The sequence below is a fragment of the Varanus komodoensis genome, unplaced genomic scaffold, assembly GCF_004798865.1.
Source record: "Varanus komodoensis strain SLA01 unplaced genomic scaffold, ASM479886v1 scaffold8, whole genome shotgun sequence".
NCBI lineage: Eukaryota > Metazoa > Chordata > Lepidosauria > Squamata > Varanidae > Varanus > Varanus komodoensis.
Window position 1 is genome coordinate 40,497,402 of NW_025336481.1, and position 17,089 is coordinate 40,514,490.

Genomic DNA, 17,089 nt, shown 5'->3' on the forward strand with positions numbered 1-17,089 from the left:
AGGACGGAAAACTTTAAGGTTAGAGGACTAAGGCACTCACAGCCTCCAACAAAGAGCGTCATGGCAAGGCGGACACCAACCCATACCTATATATTAGCCAGGAACAACTAAAGGGAGCTCGCTTTGCCCTCCTCTGCCAGAAAGGAGATTGCAGCAAAGAACTGGACCCCAAATTTGCTTTTTTCCTCCTCCCTCCCAGTTCCTTTTCCTTCCATGCTGTGTCTCTTAGATTTTAATCTCGATGGCAGGGGATACTTTATTATTGATCCTCAGCTGCCCTGAGAACCTTGATAGCTGGACAGGAAATAAAAAATGCTATAAACATGTAAATTAAAGCCCACTATTCAACCTTCTGATCATTCAGGGAACCAAGAGCTAATAAGATAAAGTATACAAATACATGGGCAGCACTCTTACCTCCACATGGTACCGTGACGTCTCAGATATGCTGCTGATGCTGTCGCGTGCATAATTCTTCCTCTGTTCTGATTTTTAAAAAGAAGGACCATTTACTGTCTTATTTTCATATTCCAAATCACAATTTGAACAGGGTTTCGAATACTGTCATTTATCCTGAATTTACTATGTGTGCACCGCGTCTCTGCCTGCTCTGTTTACTTGCAAGGAGTTAATGAATAATCATGAGACACATGGATGTGTGTTACTTTGATGTGATGCTTAAGTAGCAGCATTTTAACTAACATTACTACAGAGAGGTGGGAGGAAGTGACAATTCCCTGTTAAAACACAATGACCCAAAAGATGAGCAAACATGTTGTGTACGTATTTTATCAACAGAAACAATGAACGGGATCACTTCAGCTCAGTTCAAGTCACAATTTGGAGCAGGGGTGCAAAACCAAATCTAACTCTCCCACCAGCTGGATCGAGCCCTCAGTGCTGCCCAGAAAGCCACGCCCCTTTCCCTGGCCCCGCCCTCGCTTCTCAGTCCAATTATTTGGGGGTTCCTTGTCTTTTGGATGCTCTTTGCTCCACTCTGAAAAGTTGAAATGCCCCTCCTAAGTTGACTTACAGCTAATAAGAGTGTGAAGCATAACATAATGCTGGCAATTTTGGTCCTCTCATTTTTATTATTTTATTTATTATTTATTCACACATTTATACTCCGCCTATAAGTGCCAAAGGCCTTCCTTGGTGGCTTACAACTAACAACAAATTAAAATCTATTTAAACAGTTAAAAGAATAAAACACCAATACATCAAACAATATAAAAAGGCCACCAGCATTCACAAGGACTAAATATTTTTTAGAAATAGAGTTATGTCTTCACCTGGCGCCGAAAGAAAATAAAGATGGTGCCAGGTGAATTTCCCTAGGGAGGGACTTCCAGAGATGGGGAGCCGCAGTAGAAAAGACCCTTCACCTATTTGCCACCCCCTCACCTCCCTGAGGTGTGGCTTTCCTAGAAGGGCATCCAAAGGTATGGTACAAATCCAATCCAAACAAAATCACTCCATCAGTAAAAGACAGCAGAACCAGCTCTCCCAGGCCCCTGATTGTGAAAAATAAAACTGAACAATGTTTCAGTTTCAGCCTGGTAGGTTTTTTCACAAACAATGAAAAGGCAGCTGTTACAACACACAGTTTGAGAAGAAAGGCACAACCTGAGAAGAAAAATCAAAGCTGAACAGCATAGAAGGAGGCTGCACCAAAACACAAACAAAACAAAACCTTCCAGAGATGCCTCTACCACTTGAGTACTGCATCATGCTGCAAACACAAAAACCTCGTATCAAAGGCTTGTTGTTTTATTTTTTTCTCATGAAGAAGAAAAGTATACTGTAATTATTTTTGCCATCCATCAAGAGAGGCTACGATTGAGGGAAGGCAGGCTGGTAGGAACAAGAGAAAGGGCCATGACGGGACATCATGAATGCTGCGGATTGCGAAATCTCTCAGGATGGGACTGAGGAGTGCTGCAGACCTGCATCTGGAAGATTTATACCCTGCCCTTCACAACACGCGTCCTAGGAAGGGGTAGGTACCATGGGTTTCGCCATGGACCTATTCACTTGGGACCTACACCAGCTCAGTTGGAAGTCTGTTAGTGGGATGCAGGCTCCACTGTATGGAACCAGCACTATCATTAAGCAGAGTGACCCACGCACTTCAGGCAGCCGATTCTGCGTGTTGTGGAAGGCCGCAAAACCGGTCGTTTGGGTGCTTATGGCAGAAAACCCCACGAGCACTGCGTCCTCTGCACGTTAGCCGTCAAAACACTATGAGAGCACCATGTTTTACAACAGAAATGCGGGGAAGCGCTGTGTGTGGCACTTTCTGCCTCAAGGATCCATACGACATGACCAGTTTGGGGCACTCTGCGCAGTTAACTGGGGTTAGAGGGAGGCACTGTGTGTTGAACTGCCTTGGGCATTTGACTGTCTCGGGCTGGCCCTAATTTATCCTACATTGGAAATTATGGGTCATAGAAAAGAAAACTGGAAGATAGTGTAATTTCTTCACTCTCGTAAGAAATTTGCTGATGGCTAAGTTAACATACATCATTCTAACAGGGTGTGGGGAGAAGAGGAGCAGAACAACCCATATGGGCATTTTGACTGGGGTGGGGAGATTTGTGTGCCATAAAAAAGCAACAGAATTCCAAAACACCTTTGCCTTCCCAGAGCAGACACACTGGAGAAACAGGCTCAAAGCTGAGCTGGAGAAATCCCCAATCATCCCCTCCAATGCTAATTAGGTCATTATCCCAACGAACCACCACAAAACTCCTTTGATCCTTTCATCACTTTGACAATATTTTTGCTTTTGCAGCATTTTCTTATATGTATGCATTCTGAACATGCCTGCATGCGCGCACGCGCACACACACACACACACGCACACACACAGAGAGCAGCCAACGTTTTTATCGTTTGCTACCTTTCTTGGTTTTGTGCTTGGCTGATGATCTGAAGAAATAAAATCCATCTGGTCCTGATAAAATATGGGGAGTATAAAATGGAAAAGCCAAGTCTCGATCAACCCACCACCTATTAATTACTTCCATTCAGCAAGGTGACAGGGCAATTGCGCTAACCAACAGGGCTTTCAGGAAAAGCCTGGATGCCTCACAGCATCGAGGGGAAAGAAAAGGGAAGAAAATAACATTGTCTCATACAAAACAATACAGTGAAACCAGATCTATATAAAAGGCGCTTTGCCCATCGCGCAGATTTGAACCAGGATTTGCTAAAAAGTGTATGTTAAATAAGCAGCAGCATCGTTTAGGCTATTTCTGGCTTGCAAGAAGAACACGATGCACCTACATGGGGCTGCTTCTACCAACTGCAACTTTTGGCATTGTTCTGGGATAATGTATCCAAGCAACACCATATTCCTCAAAACCTAGGTACAAATCTGGGGGCAAAATCTGTGCCACGTAGTGTCCCAATCTAGTCCTTCAGGGTTCCCAGACAGACGTACTACAAATCCGCCCCTTGCCCTTGCTGCTGCTGCTGTTCAGTCGCAAAGGCATGCCCAGCTCTCCACAACCCCATGGGCAACATTCCCCCAGGTTCTCCTGTCATCCACCATCCCCTGGAGTCCACCCAACCCCACTCCAACTTCCCCAGTGACCCCATCCAGCCCCCTCAAGCTCTGCCCTCCCCTTCTCCTTTTGCCTTCCATCGTTCCCAGCATCAGGCTCTTCTCCAGGCAGTCCTTCCTTCTCATTAGGTGGCCAAAGTATTTGAATCTCATCTTCAGTACCCGGCCTTCTAAAGAGCAGTCAGGGTTGATTTCCCTTGCCCTTAACCATTGATTATTTTATAGATTTCTAGTTGTTGTGCAGGTATTTTCCCATTCTAAAAGCTTGCAAAGGCCCTTCTACATCTTCAGTGTTGGCAATAGGGGTGTTAAGCTAAAATTTGCTGGTACTTCTGGCCCCTTTTGCTTTAGGCTATACACAGTTTTGGCTTCAGCCTCACATGCCCCATGTTAGAAGGATTGTCCTCCTGCAATAACACAAAAGATGGAAGATTACATAAAACTCCCTATTTGTGAATGGGTGGTCTTTAGGCATAATTTGTCCATGGACAAATAAACAGATGTTGCTAAAGTTTATGCATAAACATCTTTCCCAATAGCTTGCTACATATGAAATATACAGGGGTATATGACGCATCTGCATGCAGTGTTAGGGATAAAACAAAATTGTAAGGATGAAAATTAACATTCTATTTGATTTGGTTCATCTTTCTCCCACTGTTGTTGTTAGGCTTATTGCAAAACATTCAGTAAAAAATGGGGTGTTTTTTTTTTAAAGTTCAGGGGTACAAGTTGGGTTAACAATCCCTGAAGATGGCACATGGGTGTTTAAAAACCTCAGTGCCTTCTCCACCTTTCACAGACAGGAAAAAACTCACTATGGGCATGTCTGAGAACTCCAAATACAAAATACAATTCAGAAATAGGCTGGGGGGGGGGGTGTTTGGAAGCCCCTGACAAATCAGGCACTAAAATCTGAGACAAAAAAGCACTGGAAAAAGGAGATGCCACATATTGTGTGCAGAACTGATGCCAGGATAGACGGACCTTTATTCTGATCCAGCAGATGACTGGAGTTGCACCTTTAAGCCACATTAATTCCAGAAAGCAAGCTGAGATCAAAGGTAATCCAATGACTAAACTGAAAAATTCCAATAAATATTCAGCCAGTATCACTGCAAGAGCTTTCAAGGCACCGATAATATTTCTGCTGTTTGCAAAACAATGGCAGAGTGCAAACATCAGTGCTGAATCTCTGCCTCCATGCAATTTTTTTAGGAATGAACCACACATTGATTTATAGTACAGTGATGGCCTGCCTTTGTGTTTTTTCCTATCCATTTCACACCCCTCCCCTTTTCCAGCACCTATCACTAGATAACTCAGCAAATGAAAACACATACTAATGAAAACAAAAAATCATTATTCATCTTCTTTGACTGCATCTCCAAGTACTCAGAAAATAGTGGGCTTGATATGCATAACTCATGGCACAGAGACTAACTGTGCTGAGCGCCATTTTGGGTAGAAAGGTTGGGTGCAAATAAAAGGCTGGGGCAGTCCAGCCTTCCAAACGGGATACTGGCCATCCAAGGAACCAGTTCAGGTGGAAAAGAGGGGTAAGGAGAAAGTCACAGGTGCAGTCACACTGCAGGCTAGTAGGCCTTTCTGGTTCTCTGACATATTCACACCGTTCCCAGAGTGCACCTTTTCAGATTACAGGAAACTCATCACATATTGCTGCATGTCCATCGGTACACAGCATTCTCTGCCCTTGAAGAATGAAGTCCTAAAGAGGAAGCTTGTTAGCTTAACCTTCTCCCTGACCTGCAGCTTTTCTTTCTGCAGGAAATGTTTTATAAGGAAGAACATTCTATTGCATGAGCTCTCAAGAGTCATCTGAGGGCCAAAACAAGCATTGCTGTAAATGCGTGTCTTGCGCTTATGCCTCTTCTTCATTCCTCCTCTAGAGTGGGTGCAGAGCGCCGAGTCTAGATTCAGACTCCACTTCTCTCTCCTACACTAGGATCCTGACCCAAAGGGGAGGCTCTGCGCCTGCTCTCAAGTAAGAATGAAAAATAGCAACATAGAGATTTAAAGCCATGTCTGCCCAGGTCCTTAGATGATGCAGACGATGTATGGAATTCATCCCTCGTGGAGAATGCGGCTGAAGCCGCCCTCCCTCGAGCAGGCTGGGCTGCCAACCACTGCCCCCCAGTGCCGAACCCACAGTCCGCACAATAGCTGACAGCTGCCTTTTATCTGCTGCTGCTGACAAAAGATGACGAGCCACCGCCTCTGTCCACAGGAAAGGGAACAGGCTACACTGTTATTTGCCTACTGGAAACCTTAACCCTGCAGCTGCAGCATTGTCTGCATTATCATCTGCCAGGGAGAAAGTAATCAAAGGCTGCTGAATTCTTCCATGTGCCACCTTATATTCGGGCCTCCAGTGCAGCAAGTGTAACCATGCATCTTTTCAGTGTGAGACACAGTTTCACCACTGCTTCATGAATGTTTTGCTGCCATTAATCCACTGTCCCGAGAAAAGCAGCTGTGAAGAGAGGAAACCGTCAAACTGGATTTGGTGTCTATCCATAAATGGCATTTTATTGTCTAGCCCAACCTTCCCCGGTCTGGCACCTTCCAGATGTGCTCGAGGCCACCTCCCATCAGCCCCATCCAGCATGGCCAATGGTCAAGAATGCTGAGCACTGTTCCTCAGGGCATCTCCAGCACACCTCGCAGGGAAAGGCCCCTGAGATGTGGAGCAGGTAAGCACACCCATGAACACAGAGTCTGTCTGACCAAAAAGCCACTTGTGCGTGTGGTGTGTGCAGACACAGACACATATATACACAGCATTGGCCCTATTCAATTATTCTCCATCTGTAAGGAGAATGCAGGGCCCCAATGAGTCCCATCCCTGGACACCCACATCAAGAAACCCTACTGGAGAAATTCAGAAAAGACCAAAATAAGTTTCAGTTTCTGTGATTGCAGGCCACAGCTACATCGGACCAGCATCTGTGCGTTAGGCTCGGTTATCTGTTCACATGGACTATTCCAAAGTACAGCAGAGCATTTCCTCTTGCCCGTTTAATGTGCTACCATCAGCACTTTTAAAAGGATGACTTAATAAGACCCTAGTCAATGGTGCTGGAGCAGTAGAAACAGTGGAACATCTTCTCTTATATTACAGTGCATATAGAGAATGCAGAGAGAAATTGATTAAACCTTTAATAACAGATTCTTATGGGAATGACTCTTCCACTCTGGTATCTGTTTGTTTAAGGGATATTTCCTCTTATGCTACCAATAATGTTGCCAATTTTTATGACTGCAATGCAGATTAGGAAAAAAGAAGTCACTTGAGTGAAAACATTGCATAAATTGTACTTGTTTTAACTGTGTTTTAATTTTTCTATTGCCATTTTATCGTTTTATGAATCTTTCTGGTCTATATTCAAAACTACTACTACTGTGTGAGTTAGGCTGTTTCTGTGGATGCACATTTTTAAAAAATCCAAAATATACATTAATTTGTTGACCAAACAGCATATTACTGCTATTCAGAGAAATTACAATAAAGTACCTGCAACATTTAAGGAACTTTTAAATAATTGCATTCTTAACTGCAAATTTATTTATGTGATGCTTGGAGCAGGAAAAAAATCCAGTTTTGTGGGTTTGAGAGTTATAGAACAGACAACCCCATCCAATCCATGCAATTCATGCAGAACAGGTTCAGTAAAATCTGAACATCTGTAGTGATGTGTGATCCCTCTTGACGCAGACAGGCTGGGCTGACATGTGGACATCTGGAAGGCGGAACCTGGGGTGTGATCAATGCCCAGGGTGGGGCTGGCAACGCAGCTCCAGACACAGCAAGAGCATTGTGTCCCCTTCACAAAATCCACGACTGGGGAGTGCAGGACGCATTGATTTAAGACCACAGCCGGATGAGGGTAGCAGGGTTTGACTGGAGGAAGGCTCAGCACGAGGCTTTCACTGCCTGCAGTGAAGGACAAGATGGCGCTGCCCCCTGTGCCATGTACAAAAGTGGACTGAACAGGCAGGTGATTCTGTTTTTGGTACTGGCAAAGGGGCAGCATCCTTTGCCGTTCCTGCAGGCAAAGGAGAGCTTGGGGGATCCAGGGCTCACTGTGCTGCCACACCTCTCTCCACGCCGCCCCCTCCCAGCAGCTGAAATCTGCAGCAACTGCCTCACTCTGCCCCGGCTAGAGGAACGCCAGCCCTTTCCTGGCACAGACTCTTCCCAGACTGCTCAGCTATCTCCTTCCCGATTCTCACGTGCTTCTCAACCCTGCAGCTGCTGCATCACTTCCTCAGGCTGCAGGGCAATCCGGCAGTCTGAATTTGTCAGAGTTCCTGAACACAGGATAGTCCTTCCTGCGATTGCATGTTTAAGCATTCATGTGAAAGGGGTACACACAAAGACCTGAGGTGGAATGAAAGGGGAAAGGCATTTGTGAGACAGAGCCAAGAGTTTGGCTGAAGCCTTTTCCTTCCGGGGTCCCCATCAACACCCTTCATTCCCGGCATCAATTTAACACCCGCCCCCTTTGAAAACAAGCTAACAGGTAGCAACACGTGCATTCCTAGATGGGGAGAAGAACAGATCATACACAAACCAAAGGATGATGGCTTTAAACAGACTCCTTCACCACACATTCCCTCGGCTTAATAAACACGACAGAACTGTACATATCAACTGGTGAGCCTTACCATACAAGGCTTTCGCGCTTGTCTTCGCACTCTGGTCCCTGTCGCCTTGAGAAAATGTTGGTGACCCATATCCACTGCAAGACAAGATGCATTATTTATGTGTGCGTATAGTTTTGGCAAAGCCAATAAGCATTTAAAGTGAATGCATCGAGGATTATATTTATATTGAGTCCAGAGTTTAGGAAGTTGAAAAATGTGGCTGTCATGTTTCTAGCCCATATGGTTGTCGATACAGCTTGGCTGTGTACAAGAAGTTCTTATACAACTCCACCTCATATATTTCCCACCCGCTACTAAGCTAGCCAAAGAAAAAGAAATCATGCAAAATAATTCAGCATACAACACTCACTCTCACTCACACACACAGATGCACACATGGCACACAGAGAAACATTGGTTATACAAAGACTTCAAATACATTATTTTTAGAATTTTTGCATGCTCTGTCCATAGTCACCTGCTTTCTCGCTGCCTGATCTGAACTGCAGTCTGGTTGAAAACATGGATGATCTAGGTAGGTTTTAGAAAGTTTTAAAACTTTGAAAATTTGGTGCCTCAAAAATTCCAGATTTCTGAAGACAGAAAACTTCTCAAAACCCCATCCTATCCCTCAAATTGCAAAAATAAATGCATAAATTAATATAAAAATAAAATGCAAAAATAAAGCTTTATTCATGTCAGTTCTGGGAAGAGCCAGTTGCTCAGCATCAGAAGACAGACTGTGAAAGAGGAGGGTCTGGGGTTCCATCTCTGGCACCTGCATGAAGGACTCAGAGAGACCCCCTGCCCAAGCACTGAAGAGTTGCTACCAACCAGTGCTGACCCACAATCCCCAACCACGGATGGGGAAAGCCTCCCAGATGTTCTGCAACGCTTTCATCTTAAGCCAGTTAAGAAGTGTGTGATGAAACTGTAGTCAATTACATTTATTTATTTATTTATTTATTTAAGGCATTTCTATACCATTCGAACAGCACAATGCTCTCAGAATGGTGTACAGAATATAATTTTAAGATAGGCCAAGTAACAATCCATTTAAAGACATTTAAAACCAACTTGCCTATCATAACATTAAATGGGTATAATCAAACAGTAAATAAGACAATATATACTAAAAGCTATTCCACATGTACCAATATAAAACCAAATTATATAATCAACAATTAAAATGATGAGACTGAATAAAAGTTGTGACCTGGCGCCAAAACACATCTAACGTTGGCACCAGGTGTTTCTCCCTGGGGAGCAGTTTCCCTGGGTGTGGTGCCACAGCCAAGCAGGTCCTTCCTCTTGTAATCACTCTCTTAACTTCCTTCAGGGGCTCATGGAGAAGGACTTCTGTAGATGACCTAAGAGTCCAGGTAGGTATGTACAGGAGAAGACATTCCTTTAGATATCCAGGCCCTAAACCATTTAGGGCTTTGTATGTTAGCAGAAGCCCATTAAAGCGGGCCTGGACTTCAACTGGTAACCAGTGCAGGTGAAACAGCACATGCATCACATGAACAACATTCATTGCTACTCATCCTGCATCTAGAAGGCACCAGCTTGGAGAAGGCTGCTATGTACAAGGGTTAGGAAAGGTCGCCCCTTTCTGAATTAGCACGTTTTCTTACCCGCGATTATAAGAATTGCTGCAAAACAGGCATCTGATGGTGCTGAAAAAGTGACCCTGAAGGGGTTCAGTGCTGGGCTCAGGCTCCACCTCTGCCTTGTGCTCAGGCTTGGGGGCTGGTGGCATGTCCTTTGCCAGGCATCCCATGGCGCCATTTTGCAGTGGGGCACACGGCAATTCCTCAAACTGGCAAATGTGCCCATGGCCCCCGAGCCATCAGCTCCCTCTGCTGCTGACAGTTCTGTAGCAGGTGGACCCATGGGTTGATGCAGTAGAGCTCAAAGCTTCCTCTGCTGCTAGTGGCATTGCCCGTTGGGAATGCTCCCAGGTCCCTAAGAACATCACCCTAGAACAGGGGTCTCAAACTCGCAGCCCGCGGGCCAATTGCCGGGGCAGGCGGGGCACGGGGGAGGGGCCCTGCGGCCTTCAAAGCGCCGGCGGCATCCGGGCCGGCCTCCAGATGAGCGGCCCACCACCACCACGGCCCAGCCTCACCCAGACTCTACTTCCAGCGGCCCCCAGGTAAGTTGAGTTTGAGACCCCTGCCCTAGAAGCTGCCTCAGACCAAGCCACTGACACGCCTGCGCTGGTCTGCCCTTGCTGGCAACACTCCACTGCTTTTCACACCCTCCCACTGAAATACGGGGGACATAACGAGCTTCCTTCATCCGGAAGAGACTATTTACTCAATAACTGGGTTCAGACAACACGATAGCCTGCACTTGAGGTTGGGCACAGGTGGAGCTTCGGTTGCTGCTGAATGCTGCACTGATTTGATCGCAGTTGCTGCAATTTTATTGTTTCATGTGTTCTTTTGGTTTATATGTTTTTAATTTTTGTTAACCATCCAGAGAGTCTAATGCTAAACAAGAACTGTGGGTTCATTTGACATATGCAATATCATCTTGTCTGAACCAAACCAAGGCAAAAAACCATGATGGACAATCCAAGTTCACAACCCAACAACAAAGCAATGGGTTCTTTGCATCGGTTGTTTGTGGCTAGCAAGCCATGGCCTGTTAGCACAATTGTGTTCAGATAACACAACAACCCACATCTCAATGATGCTTTACAGCATGAATCTTCCTTCCTCCTTTTTTTAAATGCATGAGTGTATGTGTTCACACCAAAAAAACTCCAGAAATAATTTCAGATTTTCAGTATGCTACAATAACAAGCAACTATTATTCCACTTTTTAAAAAATGTGCATGGCTTTGACCTGAACAAATAACATCAGAACTATTGATAAATCTGTTTAGATTCTGCAAAATTGCAGGCTCCCTTCTATTAAATGAAAGACAAAATCACATTAGCAGTTTTCTAAGGGAAGAAAGTTGCCTCTGGCAGTTGATGGGGCAGGACATATCAGCTGCTACCCATTCAATTGGACATAAACCAGTAGGAAAGCAGTTTTCAAAAGGGAAATTATTTTCTGTCCCTAATTGAGATCAGATAAATTTGAGGCATGAAGAGTGACCTTCGTCAGGGTAGAACGTGAAGCTCTTTGCCACAGACTTGGAAATTCAAGCAGGTTCTGCTCTATTGACCCAGCAATGGAAGGAAGATTCCAGTATTGATACTAGACGTGGCTAACCCAGATGCTGGATGTTGGTGGCCAACTGAAAGGGCCGCCTGGTGCACCCCAATTCCCTCCAAGGCCTAAAGTGGCTCCAAGGCCTAAGCATGCACAAGGTCCGGGGTTGTGTACTAAGCAATCCTGATCTTGATTCTTCTTCTTCTTAAAACATTTCTATGCCGCCCCATCGCAATAAGCCTTGGGGCGGCTCACAACATTCTGGCCTTAAAGCCTTTTACAGTCATGGAGGACTCAAAACACCAACAGCAAACGACTCAGGCTGTGACAGGAGTTGAGAAGTCATGTAAACAGTCCATTTCCTCATCAGATCAGTATGTGCTGCGTTGGTTGTGTGGTGACCGTCATTGTGGGAACCAGGCACCACTGGGCCAAGCACACATCTCAGTGGGATCATGCAGAAACAGCCGCGAACTTGACCGGCTGAAGGCCATGTTGCTAAATCGTCCAGAGGCAAACAAAACCATTAAGTTTACACATACTGGCATGTGGTGATATTTGAACAAAGGGAGCGGGGAGGGATTATGGGGGCATGAATATCCCTGAAGGAATTTGTGTTTTCCAGGCATAATGGAAAATGCCCGTTTTTGGCCAGCACGAGACCAAGAAATCCAAAGGACCATCTTTCTCTCACCCAACCCTGCCTGAATAGTCTGGGTGAGTGGGTGGGCTCTTTGGGGATTTTGGCTCACAAAATGACTGCCATGGGGAGCTTTCTGGGGAGGGAAGGTCTGCCCATTCATAAAATGCTTGCCATGGTGGACACAGCCAGTCACAAAACACTTTCCCGGAAGACACCCTGTGTAAATGCACAGCAGGGGTGCAGCGCCAAGCCATTCATTTCATCCCAAATAAAATTGGCATTGGGCAGCCACACTTTGCTTGGCAGTGTGCCAACCTCCCAGTAAAACAGACAATTTTAATTTATACTGGAAGTAAATGTCAGGATGGGCAGGAAACCTGCTGAGCACCCGAGGCCTCAAGTACAGTGATGTGTCACTTTGGAGACTCCCAGTTTATCTGATCCGGCAACGCCCCTTTCTGTCCCCACCTTCTCAGTTAAACTGTGCAGCTACTGAAAAGGTGTTTGTGAATGGGGCAGCCCGGCCTTGATGTGCCTTCCCCTTTATGGTTGGCTGTCCTGAGACTCCCTAGGAGGTAAGCCCTCCAACAACCCTTCTTTGGACCCCCACCGCTTTTTTACATATGACATAGGGATATCTCAAGTTCAGTCATCTAACCTTCACTTCTGGTATTATCCATAATCTTGAGCAAAAAAATTGTTGTTCAGAGGGAAAAAAGGGGCACATAACTATTGCCATCAAACAGGTGAAGCCAGAAAAGCAACACTGGCCGTCTTAACTTTTAAGGCATAGATCCCACGGGCTGCAAGGTGAATGCTGCAGACCTCTGAGGCCCCTCCGAATTCCTCCTGCACTGCTCAGTACGATCCTCTTAAAACTTGGGAAAAACTTAGGCACAGACACCGATACAATGCTAGAGGTGGAGTCAGGAATAGAAAAGAACAACCCAAAGAAGTACTTGCACAAACCAGAAGACTTCTTAGGATATGGGGAGGAAAGTACTCACTTTACTTGCGAAGAGTAACTTCCATATACACCAGGGTGGGGGTTCGTAATATGTCCATTCATTCTGATCGTCACTCCCTGTGTGGAGACGAGAAAGAGAATAACTGAAGACATCCCTTTAGCAAACACTTACGTACGAGCATTTCAGCAAATGCTTATGCAAAGCTCGTAACACGACCTTTACTGCTATGGAAGTAAACATAGATCTTTATGATAATAACCTTTAGGAAAGAAAGACAGAAAGAAAGAACGCAATACAAATAACTGTCAGGGGCATGTTGCAGAACCTTCGAGGGTGGTCTCCCATTGGAAATAGGCCAACATGCCGGAGCAAATATTGTTGCTTCCATCAGAAGTAAGACATTCCCAAGTCAATGGCCACCGATTCCATTTCCTCATAAGGAGAACACACACTCAAGACTGTACAGTAATGGAAAATATAATCTCTCCAAAGCAAACAGCATTGCCCCTAGTCGGACATAATACCATGCCTCCTTCTTGCAAGACATTGAAATTGTAGCTCTTTTGGATCCCACTACAACTTTTCTTGTGATATGATGGACTGCAGCTCCCATCATTCCTAGCCATGGGCCATGCTGCCTGGGAACAATGGGAGTTTGTGCCCAATATGTCGGGAGGCCACTGGGCTGGACACCAGAATGTATGCAGCATTTCAACCCACTGTTGCTGCTACTCCCACCTAACAGGAAAAATGAATGCTTTGCACCTCCTGAAGCTCAAAAGACAGGATCAGAATCCAGGAAACCAAAAAGTCATCAACCCTAGTTGCTCAGGTCAGCTGTTTGGCATCACTCAGTTTCTCAGAAATATAGCAATTATTCCAGTTCTTGCTTCGATCAGCATGGACTTCTTTTGCACCTTCAAGGCAGATTCAGTTAACATATTAGTTCTGGCCATATTGACCAGTTTCTTATTGAAAGTCAAGGGTGACCATTTCAAATTTTCTCCAGTTTTTCAGGGAAAAAGATAAAATTATGGAAGAACCGAAGCCAAGTGAACTGACACCCACCATGTCCAGTGAACAGGGGGGTTGTTCCCACCCCATGCCTGCCACTCATACATGCAAGCACATGTGCGCGCACACACACACACGCACACACACAGGTTTTTATGTACAAAACTGCCCTGGCCTTCACAGATGTACTTTGTGCTGTTCAAGGTATAATCACATTTTTATGACCAGTCAACATATTTTAGTATAGAGTGTTCTTTCAAGCACACCTAATTAGCACCTTTCGAGCAGATTTTTTGTTTCTCTAACTTGCTGGGATGAACATCATTCTGATAATTAGCTGTTAGGATTTTGCAGAGGCAATTTGAGTCAAAAGGTTTTCTCCCTGTACTGAAAGTCACGTGGTTTACAATGAACTGCATTCTTATGGTTGCCTCTTCTCACTTTATATTCCAGAACAATAAAAATCAACCGTCCCCTTAAACAGCTTAAGGGATTTTCATTGGCTCCTAATTTCTGTCCAGGAGTAGTCAAAGACTTTATTTTTTAAGATTTAAAGACCTAAATTAGGGGTACAGCACCTTATTCAGCCTAAGGTCAGTAAAATATGAACGTGCCACATGCATGAAAAGTACTGTGTATGTAACACATAATTTAGCCTAAGGAAGATTTTTAAAGCCTCTTTAGGAATGCTGCATGAAAGCTCCATATAAAAGCATCTTTTTACCCCTTTCCTTGGGAGACCCTGTTACAATGCTCAGATTGCGTCAGATCTTAACATACAGAAAACAAAATGCTATCACAGAATCCTTTTAGCAATTTGTATCGTGCCTGGCAGAATGCTGGGGCGAAATACCCCATTCAATTAAGTGAAAAAAGGAAGCATTTAAGAACTGGTCAACAAGACCACAGCCAGTACAAATCACAGTGCAGACTGAAACGTCAATCTTTTCTCAGGCGAACACAGCACAACACCCTGTACTTCATATATACACAACCCTGTACTTCATATAATTCAAGCACCGGGTCTCCCAGATTCTTTTATGAGTTCCCACAAGAGAATTCTCTCACTCAGAACATTCTTTGATTTCCTTGCACAATCGATGCTCCACTTGGAAGCCATTCATATATTATATTTGTTGGGAGTGAGGGCGGCAGTTGTACTTGGCGTGACCCACAAGTGACCCGTCAAGAATTACTGCCACTCCAACAATCTTTAAATTTTTATTTTCATATATTATTGCATTTCGATCCGCATTTCTTCTGTTTCCAAGCAACTCAATACATGATCTTCCTCTTAGTTTTATCCATATAACAACCCTGCTTGTTGGGAGAGCCAGGAAATACCATAATTCCCTCCTGGATATAAGCTTGGTGATCAACATGGCCTTCCACCATGTGATGCCTGAAACCAGTCGCAGACTTTGAATGACAAAGGAAAATGGAGAGACGCTCGTTGCAAACTGGGTGAGCTCAGAAGCGGAGAAAAATGAAGAAACGGAAACCGATAGTGATCACTCAGAAAATGAGATCAAACAGACAGTTTTATGGAGCATAGCAGTAAATGCGATGTGATGATGACGATGGTATCCAATGACTCTTCACCCCCTCACTCCACTCCAAAAACACGCTTTTATTTCTGACAATGAATCCTTTCTACATCTGCTTGACTTGGTTGAGAATACTGTACATAGTAACTTTTTTTTCCTAGAATGCTGGTGGTTTCCTTTGTTTTTCACAGTTAAGGTTTTGTCTGTTTTTCATAAACTGGCCACAAGCTTCCTTCACAGCGAGCACCTTCCAGCTCCATGTGTAGCAAAAATTAAAACAAGTTCAAAACACCACATATACTAGCATATAAGACAACCCTTGAAACCAAAAATAGCAAAGCAAAAATTGGAGGTCGTCCTATACGCTCAACATATATAAACAGCCCAAAATATTAACCTTGTTTTATGCGCAAGTTGCCTTATATGGGTATTTTTCTGAAACATTCTTCCTGGTTATTTATTTCACATGTTATTACCATATACATCAGTGTATAAAACAATCCTTGAAACTGGAAATAGAGAAGCAAATATTGAGGGTTATCTTATGCACCCGACATGGCGAACACCAGAAAAACAGCCCAAAATATCGACTTCGACTTATACATGAGTTGCCTTATATGCCAAGATATATGGTAAACTCAGTGCGTAAATGTGTGCTTACTGCCTCCATGAAGTACTTTTTAAGATTAAGATATTAAACCTGATTTATTTATTTAGTTTCTATACCGCCCAATAGCCAAAGCTCTGTGAAGAAAGCAAGTTATACATGATGCATGCCATATTCCCAAAGTAACCAAGTGACTTTGCAGCCATAAGGCCACAATCCATGGTTTCCCAACATCCTCTGGGAGGTCAGAAGAGCCCCAGTTCTGAGATCCTTTCATCCCAAGGATGGAACACAGAAACAGAGGAACAGACCAAGTCAGAAGGGGCTTCCCGGGCTGTCTAGTCTGACTCCTGGGTCCAGCCAGCTCCACTCCACCATGTGCATGTCCAGCCTGTCCTTGAACACCCTCATCAATGGGGCTTCAGCCACCTCCTGTGGAAGCCCGTTCCACACCCTCGGGGTCCTAACCGCCAGGAAGTACTTCCTGGCATCCATCCAGTGGCCACGCCCCCACCCAGTCCCTCTTGCAGGTGGCACAGAAAGAACATTGCCTGCCCACCTCAAGGTGGCATTCGGGCCCTGGAGAGGAAGAAATGGGGGTGGGGAGGGGAGAACTTACCCCAAAACTTACTGGCATCCCAGCTGCCTTCCCTCCTCTTCCCTGGCACTTTAGGCAATCAGTACCTGGCACAAGGCAAGGGAGTCTGGAGGCTTACATGCATCCCCCCTCCACAATAAAAAAAGGATCGCACATCTATAACACTAGATATCCGCATTACAAATTTTGTATCACCAGGAACAGTCCAGAATTTTCCCCCCCACAGCTTCAATATATCTGAAAATTTTGCATCTCTGCTGTAATTATGACTGGGCTTGTATTTCCCTCTAAACATTGCTGTGTAG

General features: G+C 44.7%; 1 protein-coding gene across 6 annotated transcripts in view; it reads right to left on the minus strand.

The window, feature by feature from the left end:
- Positions 1–17,089, minus strand: part of EPS8 (epidermal growth factor receptor pathway substrate 8) — a 151,570-nt gene that overhangs the window by 53,360 nt on the left and 81,121 nt on the right. For all 6 annotated transcript variants that reach the window (XM_044454859.1, XM_044454854.1, XM_044454856.1 and 3 more), the window contains exons 2-4: positions 13,058–13,134; positions 8,258–8,331; positions 418–485 (exon numbers count right to left, since the gene is read on the minus strand). In XM_044454859.1, the coding sequence (XP_044310794.1) occupies positions 418–485; positions 8,258–8,331; positions 13,058–13,119 (204 nt within the window). In that variant the 5' untranslated portion in view covers positions 13,120–13,134. The remainder of the gene's footprint in view (positions 1–417; positions 486–8,257; positions 8,332–13,057; positions 13,135–17,089) is intronic.